Source organism: Nyctereutes procyonoides, unplaced genomic scaffold (genome assembly GCF_905146905.1).
Source record: "Nyctereutes procyonoides isolate TBG_1078 unplaced genomic scaffold, NYPRO_anot_genome, whole genome shotgun sequence".
Classification (NCBI taxonomy): domain Eukaryota; kingdom Metazoa; phylum Chordata; class Mammalia; order Carnivora; family Canidae; genus Nyctereutes; species Nyctereutes procyonoides.
Window position 1 is genome coordinate 79,107,873 of NW_026575140.1, and position 26,946 is coordinate 79,134,818.

The 26,946-nt window shown below is 40.2% G+C and overlaps 2 protein-coding genes and 1 pseudogene across 2 annotated transcripts; 1 reads left to right on the forward strand and 2 right to left on the reverse strand.

Annotated features, from left to right (window-relative positions):
• Positions 1 to 815: 815 nt before the first annotated feature.
• Positions 816 to 1,844, reverse strand: LOC129496947 (olfactory receptor 10S1). Its single transcript, XM_055305294.1, has one exon. The coding sequence runs from the start codon at positions 1,842 to 1,844 to the stop codon at positions 816 to 818; it is 1,029 nt and encodes a 342-aa protein (XP_055161269.1).
• Positions 1,845 to 6,803: 4,959 nt separating this feature from the next.
• LOC129497702 (tubulin alpha-1A chain-like) lies at positions 6,804 to 8,243 on the forward strand (annotated as a pseudogene).
• Positions 8,244 to 15,298: 7,055 nt separating this feature from the next.
• Positions 15,299 to 16,288, reverse strand: LOC129497769 (olfactory receptor 10G6). Its single transcript, XM_055306902.1, has one exon. The coding sequence runs from the start codon at positions 16,232 to 16,234 to the stop codon at positions 15,299 to 15,301; it is 936 nt and encodes a 311-aa protein (XP_055162877.1). The 5' UTR covers positions 16,235 to 16,288.
• Between the last annotated feature and the right edge of the window lie 10,658 nt (positions 16,289 to 26,946).

The following is a 26,946-nucleotide window of genomic DNA, read 5'->3' on the forward strand; positions in this document are numbered from 1 at the left end:
CTTCAGAGATACTTTGGACCTTCGCTCTATCCTTGGTCTGCTTGGTAAGAAACAGGGACATTTATTTTGCACTAGGCATTTAACATTATTATATCATTTAGCCCTCATAAAATCCTACAAAGTAGTTATTTTTAACCTTATTATTAATAGAAGACATTGAGACCCCAAGTATTATAAAATTTGCATCTACTGACTGGTGGGATCAAGATTAGAATATACGTAGGTCTAACTGACTTCAAAATCCACCTTATTTCTACTACTTCATTGTATTCCATCTTGAGTGTGAGAATAAAGATAATGACACTTTCTAAGTGACCCTGAGCAAGTCACTTTTCTCTTTGTAGTTGTATTTTATCATCTTAAAAATGTGATTTGCTCTCTTAAGTTAGGTGATACATAAGTAAAGTTTCTTTTTCTTTTTTTTAAAGTTTCATTTATTGTTTGCTCATTACATTTCTTTTATCGGTATTCTTCAACATGTGCTTTATACTTAACCAGATTATTGCATATAAAATGAAAATAAATCATTTACTAAAACAAACGAGGGTATGAACAGCACTTCACATACCTCTGAGCCATGGAACTTAGATCTTGAAGCTACTCTTTGAAGTCACCAAAGCAGTGTTTCCGTTTGATAGATGAAGAGTTTGTGACTGAGACCTTGAGAAATGCCACTTGGCCAAAGGGAAGGGGAAGAGTTGTTGGCTGAGCTGAAGCTCGGTTGCAATGACTCCCACTGGAATGATTTCCCTCTCCCCATTTTGCTGTGGGACCGGTTGCTTTCTTGGCAGGCAAATCAAGAGTCCCAGCATAGGTCAGGGGGGCGGGCTGCCTGCCGGGGACTCCTGCGGGCCTCGGCTCAGGAGTCTTTGCAGAGCCCGCTTGACCTCCTTGTTGCGCAGAGTGTAGATGAAAGGGTTTAGCATGGGAGTGACGATTGTGTAGAAGACCGCAGGGACCCCTGCTCCTGCCCCCCCGGAGCGAGGCTGCAGGTAGATGCAGACAGGTGGCACGTAGTACAGCAGCACCACGGTGAGGTGAGAGGTGCAGGTGGAGAAGGCCCTCCGCCGGCCCCGGGCGGTGCGGATCCGCAGCACCGCTGCCACGATGAAGACATAGGATACGATGATGAGGATCAAGCAACCTGCGGCCACGACGCCAATGTTGGCAAGCATGACAAGCTCATTAACGGTGGTGTCGGCGCAGGCCAGCTTCAGCACCGGGGGGATGTCGCAGAAGAAGTAGGCAATGTGGTGAGGACCGCAGTAGGGCAGGTGGAAGGTGAGGGAGGTGTGGATCGCAGAGTGCACAGCACCTACGGCCCAGGTGGTGCCAGCCAGCCCCGCACACATCCGGCTGTTCATGGCCACTGGGTAGCGCAGGGGTTGGCAGATAGCTAGGTAGCGGTCGTAGGCCATGACGGTGTATAGGAAGCACTCAGTGCTGGCCAGGAGATGGAAGCAGTAAAGCTGTAGAGCACAGCCCTCCAAGGAGATCACCTTCCCATCCACCGTCAGGAGGCCTGCCATGACCTTGGGCACCGTCACTGTAGACAAACAGGCATCTAGGAAGGAGAGGTGCCCCAGGAAGTGGTACATAGGGGAGCAGAGGTGAGGATCAGAGCCCACAGTCAGGAGGATGAGGAGATTCCCAGTCAAGGTGATGCTGTAGGTGAGGAGGAAGAGGAGGAAGAAGAGGCTAGGTTGTTCAGCCGTGTACATCAGCCCCTCCAGGAAGAAGTGGCTCACCACAGTCTGGTTGGGGTCCTCCGTCTCCATGGCCGTCTGCTCACACCCAGAGCGGTTAGTTATCCCCTTTGCAGCAAAACTGACATCAACAAACATAATAAACAGTCATTCCTCTTTGCTGAAATGTCATTGGTCACTGGGCTATGCCAGCCAGCTTGGTCTTGCCCCATAAATGGGAGAAAGATATACAGATTCATTTCACTCTTTGACCTGTTCTAGTGTTTTCTTACTACTGTTTCAAAAATAAATCTTTCAATGAGAGGGATCCACAATCTTTCTGAAGCACATAAAGGCCTATAACAATTGTTTGGAGAAATGCATTTCCTAAATAACAGCAATAGAACTATGGATTGGGAGTCTTACTCTCAGGGACCATCTCTTTTTTGCAAATATTCCAGAATTGTGATGCCTTCAATCTCCTAATTTACTCTGTCATACTGCAGATATGAATAAGCAGGCTTTTATTGCCATGTGCCACCAGGGAATTGTATCCCATCTTCTGGGGAGACTTGCCCAGAGTTTGGGTACTGTTTAGTCAGCTGGGAACCCAGCAGTTCCATCCTTTCCTTACCCAGAGGGAATTCTTTGGAATTAGCAACTACCCATAACCAACTCTCCAGTGTATGACAATGAAGCCTTAGAGAATTGACTGAGTAATTACAAGGACAAATTGTTAAGTACATTTCTTGCTCTTCCTGTAAATCTTTGTTTCAACCTTTTGGGAGATGTTTTCCTGTGCTTTGATCGTTGAGATGGAATTGAAATCTAAGAATTTTCTTTCATTCTTTCCATCCTTTACCTCCTAAATCTAATTAGATGTTGCATTATATGAAAATTTTCCTTAAACTCCTAATTTCTAGGGCCTCTGGATGGCTCAGTTAGTTAAATATCCACATTCAGTTTAGGTCATGGTCCTGGGGTCCTGGGATCAAGCCTCACTTCCGGCTCCCTGCTCAGTGTGGAGTCTGCCCCTCCCTCTGTGCTCTCTCTCTCTCTCTCTCTCTCTTAAATAAATAAATAAATAAATAAATAAATAAATAAATAAATAAACTAAAACCAAGCAAACACCTCCTGATTTCTATTGTATCTTCAATTCCCATGGACCTAACCCTGCACTTGCATATTTTATACCTACCTTTTCACAATGGTTTTATGTTCGATCTCTCTCTCTCTCTCTTCCTGAATGTATAAAATGGTTCTGTATTCAGCTTCTTTGTCAATCTTCTTATAGTAACATTGTTTAACTTACCTCTGTTCTTTATGGTTCTCCACTGCCTAATGCATAAATTGCATTCTTGTCTGATATTCAGAATTATCTATACATTGTTTCAATTATTATCACAAAATCTTTATCTCCTGCAACCCCCTAAAGAAATCTCTCTTATCTAGGGATGGCTTTGCCTCATCTTCTCCGCAATTTGCCATAATCTCTCCCTGATCTCATCACTGCATTCCATTATTGAACATGAATGAAATTCATTTAATCTCTCACAAATCTACTCTCTATAGTTAAGTTTGAACATTAATTCCTCCATAAGTCCTTTATTCATTTCTAATACCTACGGTCTTCATGATAATTATGAACCAATACCTAAGCAGGTAGGTCTCGACTACTTTAGTGTTCCATGTGCATATGTCATGTCTTCCCAAGAGGAACACAGGGAAAATATCTTGTGCCTTCTCTAGTTTCCCAAGAACATTTTGGGAAACAATAGAAATATTTAGGAGCCAAGTTTATTTTGATTTTTATAAACTTAAGTTTAAATCCCTGGTCAGGCACTTATTAGCTGAAGGAGAGGGATCATGGTGCTTTGTTTCTCTGTTCCTCCATTTGTCAAATAAAAAAGGAGACTATTGGAACATCTGGGTGGCTCAGTGGTTGAGTGCCTTTGGCTCAAGGCAAGATCCCGGGGTCCAGGGACTGAATCCCTCATTGGGCTCCCCACAGGGAGCTTGCTTCTCCCTTTGCCTATGTCTCTGTCTCTCTCTCTGTGCCTTTCATGAATAAATAAATAAAATCCTTTAAAAAATGGGGTTATCATCATCTGCGGTAATTATTATTTTACTTAGAATGCAGGAGGACACATAACATATGGCCTTATATTTCTTCACATGCACTAATTTATTCAATGCAATAATATTTCCCATGATGCTTCTAACAAAAAATGATATAGCATCTGTTTGGACAAATTCAGTAATGGAGTAATTAATCCTACTTCACAAGAAAGTTCATTTCAGTGCTGGGTGAATCAATACACCATAATGTCCTTTATATCAGTGTATCCCTGATAGCTCAGTGAATTTAGTTTAGAATTTCTCTCTTCACACCCACTTGAATGGATGTGATATAAAGAAAAAAAGACAAATGGTAACAAGTATTATTGAATGTAGAGAAACTGAAATCTGTATACATTGCTGGAGAAAATGCAAAGTGGTCTAGCCACTTTGGAAAACAGTTTGGCAATTACTGAAAAAGTTAAACATGAATTTACCTAGAGATTTGGCATTTCCATTTTTAGGAATCTACACAGGAGAAATGAAAACTTATGTCCACATCAATGTGAATGATTATAGAAGAATTACTTGTAATAGCCAAAGCCTTGGAAACAATCATGTTTGTTGTTCAATGACTGATGAATAGATTGAAAAAAAGAGAGTATATTCAAACAATGCAATATAATTCAGCAATAAAAAGGAACAAAATACTAATGTAGTTCATAAAATGGTTAGATCTCAAAAAGAGTGTGCTAGGGGTGGTTCAGCTCAGTCAGATGAGCGTCTGACTCTTGATTTTGGCTCAGGTCATAACCTCAAGGCTCTGAGATCAAGCCCTGCATCAGGCTCTGTGCTGGGCAGGGATCCTGCTTAAGATTCTTTCTCTCCCTCTTTCTCCTTCTCTCTCCCTTTCTCTGTTCCTCCCTCGCCTCTCTCCCTTTCACTAAAAAAACAAAACAAATAAAAACCAGTGTTCTAAGTGAGAGAAGCAAGACACAAAAGGTCACATATTAGATGCTCCCATTTTGATGACACATCCTGTGAAGACAAGTGTATAAAGGAAAAAAATAGATTAGTGGGTGGCTGGGACCCAACTGAGACAGAGAATGACTACAAATGGTTAGAAAGTTCTTCCTGAAGTGATGGAAATGTTCTAAAATTGAATTGTGGTAATAGTTGTGCAACTTTGTAAATTTACTAGCCATCATTGAATTGTGTACTTAGGTTAATTTAACGGTTGCAACATATATTTTAGTAAGCTGTTGAAAAAAAGAAATATTTTTTAAAAAGGAAAAATTTGTTGAGTCAGAAAACATGATTTAAATAAATGGAGAGACACTGTTTGCTCAAGGATGAGTATCATAAAAATATTTACATTCTTTCTAATTTTTTTTAATTTTTATTTATTTATGATAGTCACACAGTGAGAGAGAGAGGCAGAGACACAGGCAGAGGGAGAAGCAGGCTCCATGCACCGGGAGCCCGACGTGGGATTCGATCCCTGGTCTCCAGGATCGCGCCCTGGGCCAAAGGCAGGCGCCAAACCGCTGCGCCACCCAGGGATCCCCATTCTTTCTAATTTTTAAAACTTTATTTTGAAATGTTAAATTTGCAGAAAAGTTAAAAAAACTGGATGACATGGGAATAAAAGGCACAGCATAGGGAATATAGTCAGTGTTTATAGTGTTTATGGTGACAGATGGTAGCTATACTTGTGAGCATAGAATAACAGATCAGCTCCTTGAATCGCTATGTTGTACACCTGAAACTAATGTAACATATTGTATCAGCTATACTCAAATAAAAAAATAAAAAAAATAGAATAGAGCTCTCTTATACTTTGAGCCAATGTCCCCTAATGTTAACAATTTATGAGCTGCAGTAAAATTATAAAAATCAGGAAATTGCCAGTCTTATACTATAAACTCAACCTCAGGTTATACTGAAATGTCATCAGTTTTCCCCCAGTTTCCATTTTCTACTCCAGGACCCAGCACAGGATCTTTATCTTCTCAAGTCTTCTCCAATATAGTCCTTATTCTTTCATTGTAGTTGATGAGCTTTACCGTTTTGATGAGTACTTGCCAATTATTTTATACAATGTCTCTCACTTTGGGTATGTATGTTGCTTTCTCCTGAGTAGTTTGAGCCTATGCATTTTTGGCAATAATGCCACAGAAATGATGTATATTTTCAGGGCACTATTTCAGGGTATAAGTGACATCAATATGTCTCATTATTGGTAATGTGAAATGTCTTGGGGTGGAGGGAGATACTTTGAGACTATGCTTAAATTCCATTTCTTGTCAATTTTTCACTCACTGATTTTCGAATATATTCATGTATTTTTCCTGAAAATATGATTATTTGTGGTTTGTCTAATGGTGATTAAAAAACCCTCCTTTGATCTTTTACAATATTATTTGGAATTTCTGTAAAGAAAAACTGTTTCGTCTTCCCCACTTATTTATTTATTTAATTATTTATATTGGTAGGGACTCATGGATATATATTTGGTTATGAGATTAACTATAACCTAATACAGTAATTACTTATTTTGTTATTCAAATTGTAGTTGCTTTGGTTATTTGGAGATTCTTTACTTTCGCCTGTGTCTTCTTGACATGCTCCATCTTTTTCATATACTTCCTTATTTTCTGGCACAACAGATGTTTCAGGATCCTTTTGCACAAAAAGAAAGAGAGAGAGAGAAGAAAGAAAGAAAAAGAAAAAGAAAAAAAGCACAAACATTGGCAAGAATGGTAGAAAATTGGAATCCTCATGCATTGTTGGTGGGAATGTAAATTGGTGCAGCTACTATGGAAAATAGCTTGCAATTTCCTCAAAATTGAGAGGAAAACATATAGAGAAAAAAATATAGAGAGTTACCATATGACACAATGATTCCATTTCTAGTTATATACCTGAGAGAACTGAAACATGGTCTCATGAAAACTTACATACAAATATTCTTGGCAGCACTTCTCATAATAGCTGAAACATAGACCCAATTCAAAAGTCCATCTCCGCCATCCACCCGGCAGCCGCCAAGCAGCAACCATGCGTGAGTGTATCTCGATCCACGTTGGCCAGGCAGGTGTCTGGATCGGCAATGCCAGCTGGAGTTCTATTGCCTGGAACACGGCATTCAGCCCGATGGCCAGATGCCAAGTGACAAGACCACTGGGGGAGGAGATGACTCCTTCAACACCTTCTTCAGTGAGACCGGCGCTGGCAAGCATATGCCCAGAGCAGTGTTTGTAGACCTGAAGCCCACAGAGCAGTGTTTGTAGAGCCCAGAGCAGTGTTTGTAGACCTGAAGCCCACAGAGCAGTGTTTGTAGACCTGAAGCCCATCAAGTCATTGATGAAGTTCGCACTGGCACCTACCGCCAGCGCTTCCACCCTGAGCAGCTCATCACAAGCAAGGAAGATCCTGCCAATAACTATGTCCGAGGGCACTACACCATTGGCAAGGAGATCATTGACCTTGTCTTGGCCCGAATTTGGAAACTGGCTGACCAGTGCATGGGTCTTCAGGGCTCCTTGGTTTTTCCACAGCTTTGGAGGGGGAACCGGTTCTGGCTTCACCTCCCTGCTGATGGAACGTCTCTCTGTCGGTTATGGCAAAAAGTCCAAGCTAGAGTTCTCCATCTACCGTGTCCCCCAGGTGTCCATAGCTGTAGTAGAGCCCTACAACTCCATCCTCACCACCCACACAACCCTGGAGCACTCTGATTGTGCCTTCATGGTAGACAATGAGGCCATCTATGACATCTGTCATAGAAACCTCGATATTGAGCCCCCAACCTACACTAATCTAAACAGGTTGATAGGTCAAATTGTGTCCTCCATCACTGCTTCCCTCAGATTTGATGGAGCCCTGAATGTGGATCTGACGGAGTTCCAGACCAACCTGGTGCCCTATCCCTGCATATGCCTGGGCCACATATGCCCCTGTCATCTCTGCTGAGAAAGCCTACCATGAACAGCTTTCTGTAGCAGAGATCACCAATGCATGCTTTAAGCCAGCCAACCAGATGGTGAAATGTCACCCTCGCCATGGTAAATACGTGGCTTGCTGTCTGTTGTACCGTGGCGACATGGTTCCCAAAGATGTCAATGCTGCCATTGCTACCATTAAGACCAAGCGTACCACCCAGTTTGTGGACTGGTGCCCCACTGGCTTCAAAGTAGGCATTAATTACCAGCCTCCCACTGTGGTACCCGATGGAGACCTGGCCAAAGTACAGCGAGCTGTGTGCATGTTGAGCAACACCACAGCCATTGCTGAGGCCTGGGCTCGCCTGGACCACAAGTTTGACCTGATGTATGCCAAGCATACATTGCTTGCTTTGTTCACTGGTATGTGGGTGAGAGCATGGAGGAAGGAGAGTTTTCTGAGGCCTGTGAGGACATGGCTGCCCTGGAGAAGGATTATGAGGAGGTTGGTGTGGATTCTGTTGAAGGAGAGGGTGAAGAAGAAGAAGAGGAATACTAAAGTAAAAAATGTCACAAAGGTGCTGCTTTTACAGGGAAGCTTATTCTGTTTTGAACATTGAAAAGTTGTGCTCTGATCAGTTAATCTGTATGTAGCAGTGTATACTCTCATATACAATTACTGACCTATGCTTTATTATTATTTTTTTGACCTATGCTTTAAAACACAACGCTTTGTTACAGACCCAAGCTGTCCATTTCTCTGATGGGTTTGAATAAAGTATTCCCTGTCTTAAAAAAAAAAAGTCCATTGACTGGTAAATGGATAAACAAAACATGAAATATGTAGAGTATGTAATACTATTCAGTATAAAAAGGAATGAAGTACCGATATGCTTCATATGTGGATAGTAACTATTGTTAAAATAATGAGCCCAAAAAAAAGAGTAGACTGTGAATGTGAATGGACCTCAAAAGCATGCTAACTAAAAGGAAGTCACACACAAAAGATCACATATTCTATCATGACATGTATGTGAAATGAACAAGGCAGAAAGTAGATTTAGTGGAAACACAAGGCTGCAGGTAGGAACAGGGACTCATCACAAATAGGAATAAAGTAATAGAAACGCTGTAAAATTAGAATGCACAACTCGTGTAGACTTAAAAAAATTGAATTGTATGCCTAAAATAAGTAAATTTCACTCAATAGTCTCTTTTTAAAAAAGAAGAACACGACATGAAATCTTCTGAATGAGATGGCATCCCATGTAACAAAGGGATTATAGCTGATGCTCCCCAAGGCACTCGGATGCAGTGAATGAGTATGTGTTCTGGAAAGAAATAGGCTTGTGTTCATATCCATGCAAGCAGAGTAGCTTGTTGTGAAGTCCCTTGAAGTTTTTGAAACTTAGTTTCCTCAAATGTAAATTGATAAAAAAAAATACTTAAGCCGTAAGGTTTTACAAGGCTTCTAGGTGTGTTATAGCAACTGCTGAATAATTTGCTCACTAATGGGTCACTATTTATAATTCTGCATCTAATATTCTATGACTTCATGCCCATCTTTGAATTAGCTCTACTATGTAACTTTCTATTTTCTCTAAAAACACTTCGGTTAATAATGTAAACACTCATACTTGATATATTTTCATTTCTACTAATTGGTCACACTTAGTATCTCACACCCCTCTCAATATTTCCATATGATGCTTTTGCACTGACCATTCTTGATTCTCCACTTAAACAGTGGAGATTGCACCATCTGAAGCACAATCGACACTTTTCAAGGCAGCTGAGGTCCCTCTCTGTCAACTGAACCATTTTCCTTCTGTGTGAATAGCCAATTCGCTTGTTAGTGCTTTATGCTGCATCTGGATCTATGTGTATCTCCTGAGGGGCCTAGCAATATATGTCTTTTATACTTTAGATACTTGATAAAAATAGTTTAGCAACGCCTAACAGATGCTATGCTTACAGCAGTGATACAAGAAGAGATTCAGGGGAAAAGGTTAGCTTTATAATGAGCCCACAGTCATTAGCATGAGAGCTTCTCAATCACAGTGACACTGGATGTGCTGCTCAAGAGGAAGGATTCACCTGCTTGTAGTTGGACCATTCATGCCCATGACCATCTTTTCACTTGGAGTAGCTGGTTACTTCCTCCTCTTTTTACCTACCTGTGTCCAAATTTTGCATTTTAACATTTGTTTTTTTAAAGAGGTCACCTCCAAGTGCCATTTCCTTCATGGGACATGTAAAAACATATAACTCTGCAGGTCCTTAAAAGTCAGAGAACTTTATTATTGGCTGTTTCCTGTCTGTATATATCCCTCAGTAGAGCAATTGCTCATTGCATTCCACACACAGAGTATAGCCAGGTGGAGAAAGGACTAACGTCCTATCTGAGTAAATGCATTGTCTCCAAGAAAGCCTGGAAAATCCAACTTCTACTGAAGATGGGGCAAAACTTGATTTCTTCCAGACTTTTACTATCCTGCCTTTTTATCGTTATTGTTAGAGAGGGTGTATGTGTCCATGTGAGAGAGAGCAGAGTGGGGGTGAAGGGGCAGAGGGAGAAAAAGAATCTCAAGCAGGCTCCAAGCCCAGGGCAGAGTTTGATCTCATGACCCCGAGATAATGACCTGAGCTGAAATCCAGGAGTTCGAAGCTTAACCAACTGAGCCACCTAGGCACCCCTCTCTTGCTTTTTAAAAGGTTTTTAGACTGCAGATGTGATGGGCTAAGGCCTTATTTCTCAGAGGCATGGAAGAATTTATTAAACTTGTATAAACTATTGCTTGGAGTCTGCATTTTATTACGTTGGGAGAAACATAATGATCCCAATTTGCACACGATCAGAGTGAGCTCTTTGTAGCCCGAGCTGTGTAGACTCTCCCAAAGCTTGGGCTTGTGTGTTCACTGAATGATCAGAGAGTCAATTCCCGTGGTTCATGGTATGCTCTTCTACGTATTTTGTCTCTTCAGGTTTTCAGAAATTGTCTTTCTGCACACGCCTTGCCAGTCTCTTCAGTGATCAAGCTCAATACAAAGTTCTCTTTGAATTTTTATTTTCATTTCAGTCTAACTAGCCTAATGTCTCTCCATCTGTATCTGCGTCTTAGCTTTTACAACATTTACCATTAATCTTTTATTTCATCCTCACTGGATGATGAGAATAGTCACCTACAAGTTTTCCTCAATCGTCACCTCTCCCCTTGAATGAGTCACTCCACCCCGCATGTCACTGCCAGATCAAATCCCAGCCAGGGATCTCACTGCTCCCCCTTGAAATGTGAACCACTACACCCCCACATGCTTCCTTGCTGTGCCCCATAATGTTTTCACTTCACAATTCAAGACTATCTAAAAATCTGACTATTGTCTCTTTATTCTTTTTTCCTCCACCCGTCCTCTATTCAGTAGACTTCTCTATTCAGGTAGATTTCCTCACGTCTTCTAATCACAATCTCCTCCTGTTCTCCTCACTCTGGTCTAGTCCACCTTGAAGAAATCAACTCTCATTTTCATCTGAGAATATCTCCAAAGCTCCTTAGACCTTCACATGTGCATGTGAATCCCCTGAGAGTCTTCTGATACAGAATCTAATTCAGCAGGTGTAGAGAAGGGTCCAGGACTCTGCCTTTCTGACTCCTCCCCTGTGATGCCCATGCGGCTAGTCCATGGGTTGGTTGCACTTTGAGAAGCAAGAATCTATACCACTATTGGAGCTTAAGATCGAGATTTTCTCCTCCAAAAGGTTTTCCTACTCTGTCTAAGAGTGTCCTGGCTCCTCTGTGAACCCCAGGTGCAATGACAGTGTATTGTGTTGGGGGTCCTATTCCCAAACTGGCTTAGTGGACTACTTCACCCTTCTCTGTGCATGCATCAGAGCCCTCTAGGAAGAAGTGCTGTGCTATGGATTTCTGTGCTTTCTGTGAGCATCTTTGAGAGAGTATAGCACAAGGAGCCTGAACTTTGGAGTTACATGGATTTGAGTTTACATCCTATCATCATCAATTACTGGCCAGATGGCTCAGTTTCTCACCTCACGCTCAGTATGTCAACTCCACTTCTCTAAAATACTTATACATAACGAGTATTCTGTTAACAGTAGCCATTAACTGTGGGACATGTGACATAGCACAACATCCTCACTTTTACTGGACCAACCCACCAATTTCTCCATGACCCTTTCCGTATGAGAATATACTACTTCACAGAAAAGCCCATTACACTGTTGGACAGTTCATATATATTAGAATATTCTTTACATGCAGTTTAAATTAAGATACCTCACTTCCATCAATTAGCTCTACCCTGACCCTTTGAATGCAACGAAATAATCAAATTATGCAGTAAGCAGAAACAGAAACAAAGTTTTGATAAAATTGTCCATACTATATTGTTACTTCTGGCATATAAATGAAGACTGAAAAAAATCAGGCCAGTGGCTGTCAGTCTTTGATACTTTTTTTATGATTCTTCTTTTCTTATCTCTCTCTCAAGAACATTTCCTACCTACACCAACTTTAAAAATATTTCATGGTAACAGTGGTAATGGGACAATTACAGAGCTTTTGAATATCAAAACAGAAGGTAGCTTAGAGATTGTATGTTGCTTAACTTTATTTTAAAACTAAATGATGAAGAAAATGAGTTCTAGAAAGGTTAAGTGAAATGGGTAAATTGAAATGTTCTCTAGGAATTTAAAAGTAAGCACAATCAGATTTCTTGTGGAATATTAAATTAAAAAATTGCTACATAAGTGATTTTAACAGATATATACAAATACAAACTAGAGTGACTATTAGATCATTACAGCAAAACATATAAATCAAGACATTTCTAAATAATATAATATATACTACACCATAATACAGAAAATATAAATTATAAAATATGTATAAGGCTACCTAAATAATTATAAGCTGGATATAATCCAAACATGAATAGAAAAGATGGGAGAGTAGTCTTACTGGGTATTTCAAAATATTTTTAAAATGTAGCTATTCAAAAAGTTTGTGCTAAGAGACATATTAATGGAATCTGCATTTTGTCTGTGTGTGTGTACGCATACATATATATATACATAAAAGATATGAGTATATATATATAAAATCATATAAACTCGTATAAAAGATATGAGTATATATATATAAAACGCATACATATATATAAAGGATATTGTGAAATAAGATCAAATAATTATAAGAATCTAGTATATTTAAAAGGTAGCATATTAAGGATGTGTGTATGTGTGACAAATATTTAATAAGTGTCATGTGACAATTAGCTAGTCATTTGGGAATGAAAGCTAACACAATTTTCTAATTTGCATCTTTCTCTAATATAAAACCCTACGTGGATAAATTACTTAAACTTTAAAATATGAAGCCAGAGAGTTTCTTGAATTTTAAAATATGAGCCAAATTTAGAAGGAAGCCAAAGCATACTGAATATTCAAACTCTAAGCAGTGGTATGTTCTGAGTTTCCATTTTTAACGCTGGAGAAACATTCAGGCCGGTACTTTCCCTCCACTTTAGTTATTCCCACTCCCAAGCCTCGATAACCTCAAAACAAACTTGAAAACAAAACACCCTCCCAAGAGGTGAAGTTGCATAGGAAACATTACTCCCCGTGGTTCCTTCTAGTGAAGAGTTCAAACTCTAGACTCAGTCTTAGGTTCACCCATCAGCTCTGCTGCGGCTGTAACTGTGGTTGGAGGCTACAGTAAAATTTGTTGTGTTATGTTTTTAGATGTCTTTTTTTAAATTGAAGAAACATATATTTCTCAGTTAAAAGTCAAACAACAAATGGAATTTTTGATGTAAGCCTTCAGTTTTGTGGATGATGTGTCATCCGCCTTAACGGGAAGAGAAGGCCTTATGTTTGCTTTCATCCAACTTCTAGATGGTCTGTTGTGGCCCAGAGGCTTATTCAATTCAGCCTCCTCTTGGACTGTGGGATGTTGAGGTGCCCATGACACCGAGTTTGTTTGTGTGCCAAGTAGAGTTTGTAGCTGCTTTTTCCTAGCCCCAGGGCTTCTCCTCCTAAAATAGGTAACTAGACTTTTCTAGAACAATTCTCTTAGGACTATCCTTAGGGGATTTTTGTTTTTCCCTTCACACAAAAACTTCTATCTATTCTTTTCTTCTAACGGAGTAGAACTTTCAAGACCTTCAAACCATAACGCCCACCTTACAAAATCTAGACCCAATGCCCTTTCTTTGTCCCCCTTTCCTGAACTACTACAGTACTTATTGTACATCTCTGCCCCCTTTTCCTGAACTGTACCAGTTGTTTCTTACTCATTATCTTGTCATAAATTTTATTTCTATGCTCAGGTACAAATACATTTCCTTCTCATAAGACTATAAACTCATTTGAAACAGACGACAATGTCACATTTTGTAAGTTACACTGAATACATCTCTGTTGAGTTGAACTGGCTTGCCTCCTCACGCAAGTTAGGTGTGCAAGCTTGCATCCCTGCTCTTATGGCAGACAGCAAGAAAAGCCACTGACCATATACATTTCATCTCTGAGAGTTTCTGCTCCATAGTTCTTATTCATTATCATAGTTTTTTTTTTTTGAACAATTGGAATTGGTTTTAGAGACTCTAGCGATCCTTTCTGGGTTGCACTCTCTCACATACATTCGAAACAATGAAACCATGTCTTGCAGCCTGTATCCCATAGCCTAGGAATGAAGGGCTTCCACTACATACTAGCAATATTGTCACAAGGAAAACCAACAGGACTGGCTTCAGATCATCATCTCGCAACCAGGTCTATGCCCCACGCCATCCTGCTCCTCATTCATGCTCAACAGTTGTGGGAAAATGCCGGAATGCGGTAGCACATACATTCTCACACCACCTCAGATGATCTGTTTCACTGCTGTCCATGGAAACACCAGGGGATCTGGTCTATGTGTGTGGAGAGATAAGCTTATCCTTGACATACTTCCCTCAGTTTTATCAAAGTGGAGCCCTGTACAACCCACGAAGGCTAGAACTGGTGAGGTAGTGATGCAGGGCACACAAATGGCTCCCTCATAGTGTGGTGGAATTGCCTCCTCAAGTTCAAGTTCATCAACCACTTTTGTTAAAGTAAAAGGTTGAGAACAGGAATATGAAAAAACCACTACATCCCTTGGCTTCAGTTTCCCACAGTTACATAGGAATAATAATAATACCTACCTCATATAATTGATGTCAATGTCAATCTTCATGTTTTGCATGAAGGTTATTTTTAACATGTAAAAAGGAACATGGCAATCAGCTCAAGGATTAGAAGCAATTATAACATGTAGATTGATGCCAGAGAGAAACAGACTTTTTATGTGTATGTTTACTTATCTTGGATATTTTCTGCAAGCTTCCATCCTTGCTAAGTTGCTTTGCTTGATTCTCATTAGATTTGAAGGAAGAAATATGAAAAAAAATTATTTTGAAAGCAGGAAATAATCCAGAATATCTATCTCTGCCCCTTGGAGTCGTCTAGCGTCTGCATGGATCCTTCTTTCCTTTCTGTATTAAATCTCCCCAGTTATTTGTGTCCCATTTGGTGCCCTAAATTTTAGTGTCTTCAGCATGTCTGCAATGCATGAGTCAGTGAGGCTGCACATCCTTGCGGCCTCCCAGCCTCCACAGTGCTGCTTTCATCTCTTTGTTGCGGAGTGTGTAGATGATGGGGTTAAGCAAGGGAGTGATGACAGTGTAGAAGACAGCAACCACTCCATCCAGAGGTTCCTGAGAGCCAGGACGGAGGTAAATGAAGGTGCAGGGCACATAGTAAACAATGACAACGGTCAGGTGGGCAGCACAGGTGGAGAAGGCATTGCGACGCCCATCAACTGACTGGATTCGCAGAATGGCAGCCACTATATAACAATAGGAAGTAAGGATAAGCATAAAGCAGGTGAGGGCCAGAAACCCAATATCTACAAAGGTGACCAGCTCATTGATGGTGGTGTCAGCACAGGCTAGACGCAGCATGGCAGGAATGTCACAGAAGAAGTAGTCTACTTGGTTTGGGCCACAGAAAGGCAGGCGGAATATGAAGCTGGTTTGGAAAAGTGAGTGGAGGGTGCCTCCCAGCCAGGTACCCAAAGCCAGGAAGTTACAGACGTTACGGGTCATAATAGTCGCATAATGTAAAGGCTTACAAATGGCCAGGAAACGATCATAAGCCATAAGTGTGTAAAGGAAGCATTCAGTACAGCCCAGGAAATGGAAAGAAAAAAGTTGGATAACACAGCCTCCAAAGGAGATAACCCTGCTATTCTGGAGAAAGCCAGCTAGCATCTTGGGGACAATGGCAGAAGAAATGGTCATGTCCAAGAAGGAGAGGTGACACAGGAACCAGTACATGGGGCGGTGGAGCCGGGTGTCCACCAAGACGGTGAGGATGATGAGCCCATTGCCAGAGACAGTGAGGGCATAGATGACAAGGAACGCCAGGAAGAGTGGCACGCCCAGCTGTGGCGGGTGGTGCAGGCCCACCAAAATGAAATGGGACACAGAAGTCTGGTTTCCACTGTGCATTTCCTTGCTGTTCACATCTGCCAGAAGAAGTAGCAGAAGGGAAAGCTCAAGGCCCTTTAAACTCTCTAGGCATAGAACATATATTCTGTGTCATTCTCAAACATGGACAGAAGCGTCTCAGAAAGAGAGATCATGCTCTAGCTCTCGTCCTTAATCATTCAGCCACCCTCACACCCAACAACCCCTCATCTCCACCCACCTGCCCAACCCTTGATTTTGGGATTCTGCTTGATTCCAGGAAGAAATTGTTTTGTCCAAGATTAAAACCTATGGAACAGATTATGTGTATGTAATTCAGGGCACTGAAAGAAAGACCATATACTTCACGTCAGAAAGAAGCAGTCATATAAAACCTAAATCAATCCATGAAAAAATAGCCATTTCATTGTTTTCCTTCACTTTGATCGCTAATCGATATAGCAGAAAGATAAGTAACAACTTATTCATTTTTTTAACATGAGTTGGAATTATATTTCCTAATGTAGATGTGCCCAATAAAAATCTGCATAAATTTTTAAACATGCATTATTTGGGCTACACATTGAATGAAGTTGTAAGTAGAAATTACCATTTTCATGAAGTGCATCTCAAAATCACACATGCCATTTTAAATCTTTCAAGATAGTGAAGCAATGCAAAATCACATTCACAAGACACCTATTGTCATCTTTTCTCTCTGCTTCTTGATAAATGCAGTCTGTCAGTCCATCCATCCATCCATCCATCCATCCATCCATCCATCCACTAAGGAAGAATGTATTATATCTGAAGAGCATGCCCTCAGAGGTCAGACCAGAATTAAAAATCCTAGCTCTTCCATTTATACTCATATATTGGTAAACTTGGAAATGCCATTTCCCCTTTCCTCGCTTAATTCTATAAGTGGGAACATTCATTGTGCTCATTTCATGGGATTGTTGTAAGGATTAAATAAAGTCACATAATCTATAGCAGCTCTCCATCAACATTAGCTATTATCTTCCATCCACTATATGGCATGGTCCTCATTATTAGGCAAATTCAGTCATTGCATTTGTGCCTGAGGTCTGAAGTGGACCTGTAGCTTCCTGTGAGTTGTCCCATAGCAGATTTGAGTCCCCAGATTTGAAGCAGCATGACAAAGAACCTTCTATCTTAGGACTACTGGTGATTGGCGCCAGCCACAGTGAAAGGTAGAAATCAGGGACATGACCAGAGCTCTTTCAGATGCTGAGGGCTTATGTGAGGGGATCCTTCCTAGTGTCACCTTCCTTCTATGCAGTTTTGCTTTAATAATCTGTTTACCAAGTGGAGGCAAGCATTCAACATGATGTGGCACCTTCCAGAATCATTCAGAAGGCTTCAGTGGGTGTAGAATGAAATTTGGTTTCCAGTTGGACTCTGAAAGGGTAGAAGACCCAACACTGTAACTATGGCTGCCATCTGGCTACGTCCTCTCTCCTATAATGTGAATCATTATGTATCCAGAATCTTATCCCTCCTCACCTTCTTCAGTGCCACAGAGACTACTCTTACAGTGCAAACAGGTTTCTGGGGGCTGAGAAATTTCCTGTCATGAGAATTTCCTTGTTAAACCTAGAAGAGTCCAGAACAAACTGAGACAGTTGGTCACCCTCAGGAAGGGTCTAAATCACAGAGAAACTAAATAATCTCTTACCATAGAGGTAGAGAATCTATTCTGAAAGAATTTCAGAGGGAGTTCTTAGAGATTTCTTAGACACTTCTTTGCTTACCAGCCTTACTGGCACCAAAGCACCCAAGGGCAAGTGCAAAATTACTAGCATGGCCTAGAAAACAAGGAGCTTCATGATATGGTGTTGATTTACTTCCCTAGCCTCCCTTTTCTGCTCCATCCCGCTAATTTATGCTATAGCCCAACATTCTTTCCTGTTTCCTTAAACATCAATCTCTTTAATCCAGAAGGCCTTGTTCTAGATGCCCCCACATTTTCTGGTAATCTTCCAAGTCTCATTCATGTGTGATCTACTAAGGAAATCATTTCTTCCCTTTCCTCCAGATGGTCACTCCATCTTTGTAGCCTCCACAATCCTTCACATTTCTATGGGCTCACGAAGCATGCTGCAATTTACCCTTCTGAGTGCCTGAATTCCCCTATTAGACTGTGAGCTCCAAAGGGACTTTGTCTCATTTTCTTTTCATCCCATGTTTGTGGCATATCTTGCACTGGAAGATTCTTCTTCTTCTTTTTTTTTTTAAACATTAATTTATTTATTTTATAGAGAATGGAAAGGAGGGAGGGAGGGAGAGAGAAACCCAAGCAGACTCCACACTGAATGCAGAGCCCCACCATGCTGGGCATGACCCTGAGATCATGACCTGAGTCAATATTGCTGGTCATGACCCTGAGATCATGACCTGAGCCAAAACCAAGAATTGGACACTTAACTGACTGAAGTCTCCATGCACCCCTTGCACTGAGATTCTTAAATCCTATTGAATAAATTCATTCTCCTCTGTCTGGTTGTCCCTGTTGTCTAAATACTGAATCCAGGATAATATTAGGTAGGTCTTAATCCTGAAATCATAAGAATTACAGTATCGAGTGTCACTACTTCCTAGTTACATTATTTTGAACAAATCACTTAATATTTTTAATCTCAGTTTCTCTTTTGTTAAAAAGGAGAGAGAGAGAGAGAGAGAGAGAGAGAGAGAGAGAGAAGGGGACTCCTGCCTCCCAAAAAGAAATCACAATCTCTCCTGCATCCATATAAATTATAATTTTAAATTTAGTTTCTACATATAGATGATCAATTTTCCTGCTAGCCCCAATTCTCTTTTGTATTGTACTTTTTCTCTTGTCTCCCTGCTGCCCTGCCATCTCCATTTTCATTCATTTTTACAATATCTTGTTCTCTCTACACAGAAATTATAATTTCTCCCCTAGGAGAATCAAAAAATACCCTCCTTTACCCATTAGAAACTAAAACTGCTCCAGTTGCATGGTGTATACAGTTTAATCTGGGTCACATGATCTTATCAACATATGATATACTCATCTTTGTGTTGAGAAAAAGAAGCAGTCTCCACAATCAGTCCTGGGATAAAGGACACCAGTACCCTATACTAGCATTCTCTGGCCATTTCAAACCCCGAATGAGCTGAACTAGGCTTGAGGTAGGCCCCGAAACTCATGTAGCTCAGAAAATTCTGAGACGTGGTGAGCAGAGCATAAAGGTACCCCCACCCCCACCCCTACCCCTGTGTATTTGTAAAGCATATGCTGTTAGGAGATCTTGGCTGTCCTGGCTGTTCCCAGCACCTCTCACATATTTCTAATAAATATATGTGTCAGAAGAACTTCCATCGCTACACCTCTGCCTGCCTTCTGGAGTCTTCTCTGCTGAAGGCCACTACCTGACTGTGAGTCTGCCATGAGGCCATGGCCTGCTGCTTGCTTCAGCTTCTTGCTCTTTGCTGTTTCTTGTGGAAGTCCCTTTCTGAGTTGGACAGGTTCCTTGGGCTCCTCTGACATGCCCCAGCTTGATTTTGTCACTGTATTCCTTCTGTACACTTCTCTGGGCATGTCCCTCCTCTTTGTGGCCTTTTTGAAAGTGTTGGCAGTGATGTCTCTGGGCTTTGAGCTCTGGAGTCTCACTTTCTGGCCAGTAGCTTCTTCCTTCCTGTGATCCCCATGGGGTGGGGCCCGAGGCTGACATCACTTCTGCTTCACCCTTCAGGGGCAATTAACTTGCATGAAAACAAGTTGCAGTGGGCTTTATTAGCAGCAAAATGTGGCCTAGGGCAAATCCAGGAAGTTTATTTAGTAGTGTCCCTGAAGCATAGGATCCTGCTAAGACCATTCACTTGATCAGGAGTCAGGGAGGATCACTCCTCTATCTAAATTGGAGCTAATGTTGCCTTATCTGTTTATCCCATAAAAGTGGGGGAGGGAATCTGAAAGAACTTTAAAGCTGAAGATGCTACATGAATGCCATACACTAATCACCTAAAAGTGCCCTTTGAATTCCACTCAAATTCAAAGGGTAAATTCTTAAGACAGACAATACTGTTTCAAGCAGAAATGTCTTGATCATCCAATATGCAAATAAGAGACCAAGGTAGTTGGAGTATGAAATTTTGGCAATCCCTTAAAAGTGAAACACACTTAGATTAGAGCTGGAAGGCCCTTTGGAAAAATGATCTAGAGCACACCCCTATTTTACACTTGAAAAAAAAAAACAAACACAGTTCTAAATAGGGGATCCCTGGGTGGCTCAACGGTTTAGTGCCTGCCTTTGACCCAGAGCATAATCCTGGAGTCCTAGGATCGAGTCCCGTGTCGGGCTCCTGGCATGTGTCTCTGCCTCTCTCTCTATATATATGTCTATCATAAATCAATCAATCAATCAATCAATCTTTAAAAAAAAGGGAGAAAAAATAAAATAAAGAGAATAGGTTCATAAGTGAAAGATTGTACTGCGTACGTAGTAGATACAATCTCCTCTAAGTCTATGTAGATATATAATAAGGACTATATCTGTGAGAAGAGAGGAACATGTAGTTCTGGAATAGTACTGGTCAAACTATAGATCAATAAAAATTAGTTGAAAAAGTTTTTGTTTCTTAGCGTGTTTTAATTATTTACTTTGAACCATTGTTGGTGCGTAATTTTTATGTAACGTGCTGTGAGACACAACTTTGCAACTGCTCTATTTTTTGACTGAGCCATTCTCCACTTAAGAAAATCAGCATCAGTTGATTAGTACATTCCCTTAGTATAAGGACACGATTCCCTAGTTTTCTATACTTCCTCATGATATAGATTTTAAGTGAGATTTAGGGTTCTGCTGAGAGAGAATTCTACATGTAGAAAGAAAGATGGAAGGAACTTAGACTCCAGACACCTCATTTCCCTGTCATAGGGGGATTTTAAACTTTGTGGTATCCCTGATGGGAATAAATATTTACCTAGAATAATACCAGGCAAAAGAATACATGATTACTAACTGGGGCTTTGGTTCTAATTCTGATGTGGCTTCTTGGCCTTGGAATGTCAGGAAAGACCTTTTATCCATGTTTAGGGAGCCTCTGTGGCTGTTTTTCTATTCTGGAGCTCCCTTTGCCTCCCATTTGAGTTTCTTTATGGATGGGGCCATGGAAGGTCTCTGGGAGGGAGGTGGCAATTTCTCACATAAGTGACAACTTACAGGGAGGGTCTGAGAACCTCCAATCTGCATCAGTTCAAATAAAGAACATACTGAAGCCCAGTGGCCTTCTATTATAAATAATACCTTATTTTATCATGGAACAGGGATGAAATAGTGAAAAACAAAAACAAAAACCCCACATACGTTGATGGTAGATTTTTAGCTAGAATATCAGATGAACTTCCTTGCTTGCTAGTGCTCTCATGTAAAATTAGGGAATAACTAGAAAGAACAGAGCTCTAAGAGATGAACTGGGAACTGGTGGTAGGATTTGGATGAGGTCATGCCTGAATCTCCAATCCCACACCGAACCTCCCTACTGAGAAGAATCAAGCCCTCCTGCTCCATCTGATAAGTCTGTTCTTGCCTTGCTTGCAAATCCACGAGGCCTCTCTTTTAGGAGGAGAGAAGTTTTGCTCAGTCACACACCTTAAGTGCCCTTTCTCCCTCCCCAGTCCACCAACATCAGCATTAGTTTTAGTCAGGTGAACATGAATTCCAAAAGAATTTGACAGAGGAGAAAAGACTGCCCTGCAATATCTGGGTAAATGACCATGATGAGCCTTCCAGAAGTTCTGCAGCCATCGTGCCAGTTTCATCAGACGACAGTAGCCTTACTCTTTCTTCTTACTGATCGGTTGGCTGATGGTTGGACTCAGCAGTGGCTTATGCTAAATAATAATACAGGGAAAGGAATCTAATGACTTGAGAAACTGGCAATATGGAAGTGGATTTATCATACCTTCAACTTGCCAACTCATGTGTAAACAATATCCCCTGAAAGGGCCAAGAAGATATTCCCTTTAACAAGAGTCATAAGAATGACATTGATACAGGATATGATCAGGAGCCAGATACTGGCTGGAATTATTGTGATTGAAATGAGCTTTCAATTTTTACAGTATTTTTAAGGATCATAAGCAGTGTGTCTTAACTCACCAGATGAGAGGTGGGGGGCTGTATTTAGCCAACCCAAGAAGTCTATTCTTATTAACATAACAAAACCCACATAAAGAGAGGCCAAAATTGAGCCACCACAGGTATAAATGCTCTTACCCAATTCCTGGTTGAGCCAGTTCACTGATTTAATGCCACTTTGGAGAAGGAAAGACACAAATTTCCCTGCAGTTACAACATAAGTATATACTGTGCATATTCTTGCTCTCTTTCTCCAAATGGACCTGTATTCCATACAGGAACTACGCAGGAAAAAATAATCAGACCAACACATTTATTGAACTTTGCCTTGTTAGGTGATAAACGGTTCTCTGAACCAAGAAAATTTCAAGCTTAACGAAGTATTGAGTAATATCACAGCTCCAGATCTAGATGTGGTCTTGTCAGGATATATCAGCACAGCCATCAGCACATCAGTGTCTCCAACTGATAAATACATCTGATTTGTAACTGTTTCCAAATATGTTCCACATTTTTGTATGTTCAAAGTTTTAATGTACACCTATGTAGTCAGAAACTTTTACAAACTAGATTCATATAATGCATACATAGTACACATGAGTAAATACTTATAAAACAATATATGTGTAACCATGATCGAATATAAGAATAAAATGTTACAAGAACCACTGCATCGTCTTTGTGCTTTTCTTCCATGGCATCCTCCGCTCCTCCTACGACAGATAAGAGAGAGAATAACTATCCTGAAATTTCTGTTACTTCTTTCCTTGATTTTCTTTTGTCAGTTTACCAAATATGTGTTCATTTCTATTTTGAACTTTATATAAAGGGCATCATACCGCAGTATTCTTACCTAAAAGGTATGTTTTGAGACTCACTGATTTTCATGGCTGTGGCTTATTCACGTTTGTTTTTTTTTAAACCTCTGTGGTATCATTTTTGGGGAAAAAAAGCATATTTTTCATCTCTCTCTCTCTCTTTTCACAATGTTGTTTTTCCAAACAACATTCGAGCTATGAACATTTTTTGCTGCATGCAAGCAGAGCTGCTAAGGATATATTTATATATGGTAGGAGAACAGATGTACAAAATCTATTAGGTCCCTGGAGAAGATTCTGATGGACCACACAGTATGCAGATCTGTAACTGTATTGGAGATCTCGTGTTCACACTGATATTCACATCAACTAGGAGCTTAAGGGCTCTTATGGTCTACGGTCTTGCTAGTACTTTGTATATCAGAGATGACATTTTTCTTTCTTTTTTTAAATTTTTATTTATTTATGATAGTCACACACAGAGAGAGAGAGAGGCAGAGACACAGGCAGAGGGAGAAGCAGGCTCCATGCACCGGGAGCCCGACGTGGGATTCGATCCCGGGTCTCCAGGATCGCGCCCTGGGCCAAAGGCAGGCGCCAAACCGCTGCCTCACCCAGGGATCCCAGAGATGACATTTTTCTTAATCTAAACTTGAAAACATAAATTTATATATTATTGTAGTTTAAATATGCATTTCTGTGATCACTAAGGATTTTGAGCATGTTTTGATTTTTCAATGTTTCTTGTTTTCTATTTCTCTGAAAAGTCTGTGTGTGACTTTTGCCTATTATGTTTGTTTTCTTTACTTCCTGATTTAATATTTTTTCTATATTACAACTAGTAATACTTTTTGCTTTCCATTTAGTTTATGTATATTAAATACCTTTTCTCAATGTATAACTTAACCTTTTCTCTATCCTTAGAATGTCTTTTGATAATTCAACTATATCAAATTTGAGAATTTCTACTTAATTCATTTTGTGCCTTTTATTTTTATTTTATTTTTTTAAAGATTTTATTTATTCATGAGAGAGACACAGAGAGAGAGAGAGGCAGACACAGGCAGAGGGAGAAGCAGGCTCCATGGAGGGAGCCTGATGTGGGACTAGATCCCGGGTCTCCAGGATCAGGCCCTGGGCTGAAGGCAGCGCTAAACTGCTGAGCCACCCGGGCTGCCCGATTTTGTGCCTTTTAAAGAGAAAGCCTTCTTTACACCTTTCATTTTTTTATTGAAAGGTAATTTTTATTCCATATGTGACAGGTATAGTTTGAGATCATGCTTTTTGTATAATGATTTAACTATAGTGACTTGTATGCTCACAAACACTCAGGATATTATGTCAGTTAACTATACTGGTGACATCATGTTAATAGGAGCTGGTGTGCAGGAAATTTCGAGAAGATAACCCAGATGCCCTGCAAATTCATGTGTGTACTGCATTGTGGGAATAAAACCTACAGAAACAAACTACCATTTCAGTGACAGTTCTGTTGGGATAAGTTAGACTGGCTAGTCAACAAAATCCAGACCGATTTGATAACGTTCAGCAATGTCAGCTTGTACTATGCTCTAGTTTATTCTATTTCATTTTACTCCTGAAATACCAAATAAGTAGTTCCAAGGATCTATGTGATGTACTGACATAGGATGAAGGACACGACTTCCCTTGCTATTACTATTTCTACATGGAGGGTCTCTCCAAGGTTTCATTTTCTTGGCCAACTATGTGATGAAAAATATTTGCCCTGTCATATGACATAAAATGTAGAATTGCTGGCATTTATCCTCCGGCTGAAAAAGTATTTGTACAAACACATAAGGCAGTAATCTGTCTATTTTGCTTTCTTCCTGATGCAGGCAGTGAAGTTAGGTGATTCTATGGGAAGGCCCTGCATATAACTACATCCAGACATAAAAATTAATCATAAATGACAGCAGCATAAATTGCAAGATCAAAATTTGGCAAGATCAAAACATAGTTGTGCCTTGCAGAAACAATGGTGTGATTCACCCCATCGGCAACATTGATATTCTGAGTTTCCTGATAAGAGGATGTGTTGAAGAAGACAGAAGTCCTTAATGTTAGCTATTTCCTCATAACCAGTTGCAAAGTAAGTCTTGTATTTTCTAAATATATATCTGCTTTACTTTGGCATGTATGTACTGCCATTTTTTTACTTTCCTCCCTTTATTTATTGGATTTTCTTATGGAAATTGTGTTCATGGAATTTTACTAGTTTGTCCATAAGGCACATGGTGTTGAGTTAGAGTTGTCTCAGACTAGAGATGGAACTGACTTTACTCAGAGATTCCAGATTTGGATCTGGATGGAATAAATGGGGATGTATCAGAATGGCTCTTTGTGTGAAGGAAGTGACATGAAGAATACAGCTGCTCTGTAGCAGGTGCTGACATTGTGTGCATGTAAGTAGGCAGGAGAGGATGTATACAGATGGTGTGCAGTCAGTGCCGTGGTCAGGCATGGATCTTTATTGGCAGCCTTATTTGTTCATATACTTTGGCTATGTATCATTTAAACCCTCTTGCAGTAAGTGGGCCTGCATTTTGCTACAGAAACAGCAATACCAGATACTTTCCCATTCCCTCTAGTAAATATGGAACATGGTCATGGGATTTGGACTGACCAATAAGATATATCAACCTAGATTTTGGGTCAGAAGTAAGGGCAATTAAAGGCACATGCAAGACATGCAAGAGAGGATGATTCGGGTGATGGCCATGACAGGATTAGCAGCATAGAGATTTGAAAGGTAGGGTGATAGCATCCTGCAGTGCATTAAGGGGTTCATGCCCCTCAACACATGGTGGTGTTAGTAGCCCCTGTGGTGGTGATGGTAAGCCCCAGTGGATTTCACCATACATTGATGGTCAGTGGACCTTCACCAATTATTTATTAGGCATGATCTTTGAATAATTCTACTTTTTCCTGTTTCCTGTTCTTTTCCAAGTTTGATTCTTTTGTTTTTCGTAGGTGTTCTTTACTAGAGTTCATGTTGGTGTGTGTGCGGGGATATGTGTTTCCTTGTTTTGTGTGTGTGGGTGGGGGGATGTGTTTCAATTGAAATATAAAGTTTTGTTTAGCTTGCTTTTTTACTTAAAATATATAATGTTGCTGTTCCTATACAGGTCAGAAGATCAAGATCCAATTCTTTTATTTCTGGTTTTTTAGGCATACAATAACAAACAAAATTTTAAAGTAATTAGATTACATCATATGTTATATTATTATTCTCATTTTTTGAATATATTTTGTCTGTTTTTCACACCACCACTTTTCCACTCCAGATTAATAACCTCATCTATATCCTTCTACTCCTTTCTTATATTCCTGTAATATAGAGTTTGTGATTATTTGCTTTATAAAAATGGCACAATGCTGACCATACTTCTGTCTCCCCATTGACAATATCCCATGAAAGTCCCTCAGAGGTAACTGGTGTGGTTGTAATTCAATCTTTTAGTAGCTGCTTAAGATTTCATGATGTTCCAACTGCATAATTTATTTTCTCTAGGGTTATTCACTTGGTTTTCAATTGTGTTGCCACTAGAAACCACGTGTCAACACATATTTGAATAAAGACCCTTTACCCTGGTGCTTTTTATAAATGTGAATATGTTCCTGGAATGGAATTACTGGAAATAAAGTGTACATAATTTAAACTCAATAACTACTGTTATATTGCTTTTCTAAAGAAGGTGCTGTAACTATACAGATTTGTACCAACACTCTGTGGGAAGATGAAGCTTTTTCCTTCATCCAAGCCAGCAATAGATGTTGATGTGAT

Coding starts and splice junctions, on each gene's coding strand:
- LOC129496947 (XM_055305294.1), bottom strand. CDS start 1,844: ATGTTTGTTGATGTCAGTTTTGCTGCAAAGGGGATAACTAACCGCTCT.
- LOC129497769 (XM_055306902.1), bottom strand. CDS start 16,234: ATGCACAGTGGAAACCAGACTTCTGTGTCCCATTTCATTTTGGTGGGC.